The sequence below is a fragment of the Olea europaea genome, unplaced genomic scaffold (assembly GCF_002742605.1).
Source record: "Olea europaea var. sylvestris unplaced genomic scaffold, O_europaea_v1 scaffold4865, whole genome shotgun sequence".
NCBI lineage: Eukaryota > Viridiplantae > Streptophyta > Magnoliopsida > Lamiales > Oleaceae > Olea > Olea europaea.
The window spans coordinates 11,825-13,882 of NW_019263178.1; the positions used below are offsets into that span (position 1 = coordinate 11,825).

Here is a 2,058-nt window from a genome sequence, read left to right on the forward strand (position 1 = left end):
TTTTTTATTTCTCTTATCTTACATAGTTGTTTTTTATGTTATTTCATTATGTTTACATTGAATTTTTACACAGCGTAAATACTTCTGGATCAAGGCCAAAGCAACCATCAGAGCAACAAAGCAAAATTTCTGGTATATGACATGTAATAATTGCAATTGTTAAACAATTTGTTGTCAAACGACCCCTCGGGTTATGATGTAACCCCGACTTTATCTATCATCAATCGGCCTTGGCCATATAATTGATTTATATGTCGACATAATTATCGAGACAACCCCAATCCACATTCTTATGGACCGTTAAAAGCAATCTATTGTTAATAGTGTTGCTCACGGGTCGTCCCATTTCCTTGGAGGGCTATGGTATTAGTTTGAAGCTCATTATTTTGAATTGAGCCTTGTTTGGTCCATTAAATAAACCTTACCAAACTTGCCTTGTTTGGTCACTTGTTTGGCTTATATTCTCGACCTTTACTATGAAGAATGTTCCATCTCTCTCTGTGACTGCTTTTCGGCTTCTCCTCTTTCTTATGACCTTTGTTGTTTCTTGTGGGCATATTATTGTTCTTTATCATGTCCAACTCTTTGTGAGTATATTGTAGCAACCGGAGGTGGGAATATAGGTGGTGGTTTTGGGTGTTATCTCGATAATTGTGTCGACATATAAATCAATCATGTGGCCAAGGTCGATTGATGATAGATAAAATCGGGGTTACATCATAGCCCGGGGGGTCGTTTGACAACAAATTGCCTAACAACCTCCACCTTGGTGTCAAAGGACTTGCAAAAGAAAATGTCTCCCATTAGTGACACCTCTAATAGAAAACCAATAAAATTGAAAATCATTTACTTGTACCAATGTTTAGAAGTTCTTTGCAACTTCTAAATTTTGCTAGTGGCAGTACCTTCGTCCCCATATCAGAAGGATTGTAGTGGGTGTGGATCTTTTCAAGTCTTACCACCTCTTGAGATACTATATCTCTAATGAAGTGGAGTCTAACATCAATGTGTTTAGTGCGCTCGTGAAAAACGGGGTTCTTGTGTAAATGTATAGATGATTGACTATCAGAATACACTACCACATAATCATTCAAAACACATAGTTCATGAAGAAGGCCTCTAAGCCATAGAGCTTCTTTAATAGCTCCAATGGCAGCAATATATTCTGTTTCTGTAGTGGATAGTGCAACAATATGTTGTAACTGTGATTTCCAACTAACACATCCCTACCATCCCTATCTCCCACTTAGTCAGCATCTACAAAACCCTTTCATTTTATACCTTATTTATTAGTACTAAATTTTAAACCTACGTCACTTGTACCCTTCAAGTACTTTAATAGCCACTTTAGCGCTTCCCAATGTTCAGGACCCGGATTAGCCATGTATCTACTGAGATACTAACAGCAAAACCTAAATTCGAACTAGTGCAAACCATCAGATACATTATGGAACCAATCACATTAGAGTAAGACACTCTACTCATGTATTCTACTTCATGCTCATTGTAAGGGGATTGTTCATTCGATAAAACAAAATGATTGGCAAGAGGCAACGTGACAGGTTTGCAATCACTCATATTAAATTTCTTCAATACTTTGTATATGCATGGAGACTGATGCAAAAACAGAACAGAATTTGACTTATCTCTTTCGATTTCAAGACCTAAGATTCTATTAGCCTTACCTAGGTCTTTCATGTGAAATTCATCACTTAGTTTTGCTTTTATGTTATTTATCCACTCAGAGGATGATCCAATCAAAAGCATGTCGTCCACATAGAGCAACAAAAACAGATAATTATCATCATTCTCATTTTGTTGAAAATACAAGCAGTGATCAAATTTATTTCTTTGGAACCCTATAGTGAGTACAAAGGAATCAAACCTTTTGTACCACTGTCTAGGAGATTGTTTTAACCCATACAAGGACCTTCTCAGAAAACACACATAATCAGATTTTGACTTATCCTTAAAACCTTTTGGTTGATTCATGAAGACTTGTTCATCAAGCTCACCATGTAAAAAGGCAGTTTTTATATCAAATTGTTCAAGTTCCCA

At 36.3% G+C, this 2,058-nt stretch overlaps 1 protein-coding gene across 1 annotated transcript in view; it reads left to right on the plus strand.

Annotated features, from left to right (window-relative positions):
* LOC111388317 overlaps positions 1-1,184 on the plus strand; it is a 9,895-nt gene extending 8,711 nt beyond the window's left edge. The window contains exons 4-5 of the mRNA XM_023012996.1: positions 74-132; positions 1,178-1,184. Of these exons, the coding sequence (XP_022868764.1) occupies positions 74-132; positions 1,178-1,184 (66 nt within the window). The remainder of the gene's footprint in view (positions 1-73; positions 133-1,177) is intronic.
* Positions 1,185-2,058: the final 874 nt, after the last annotated feature.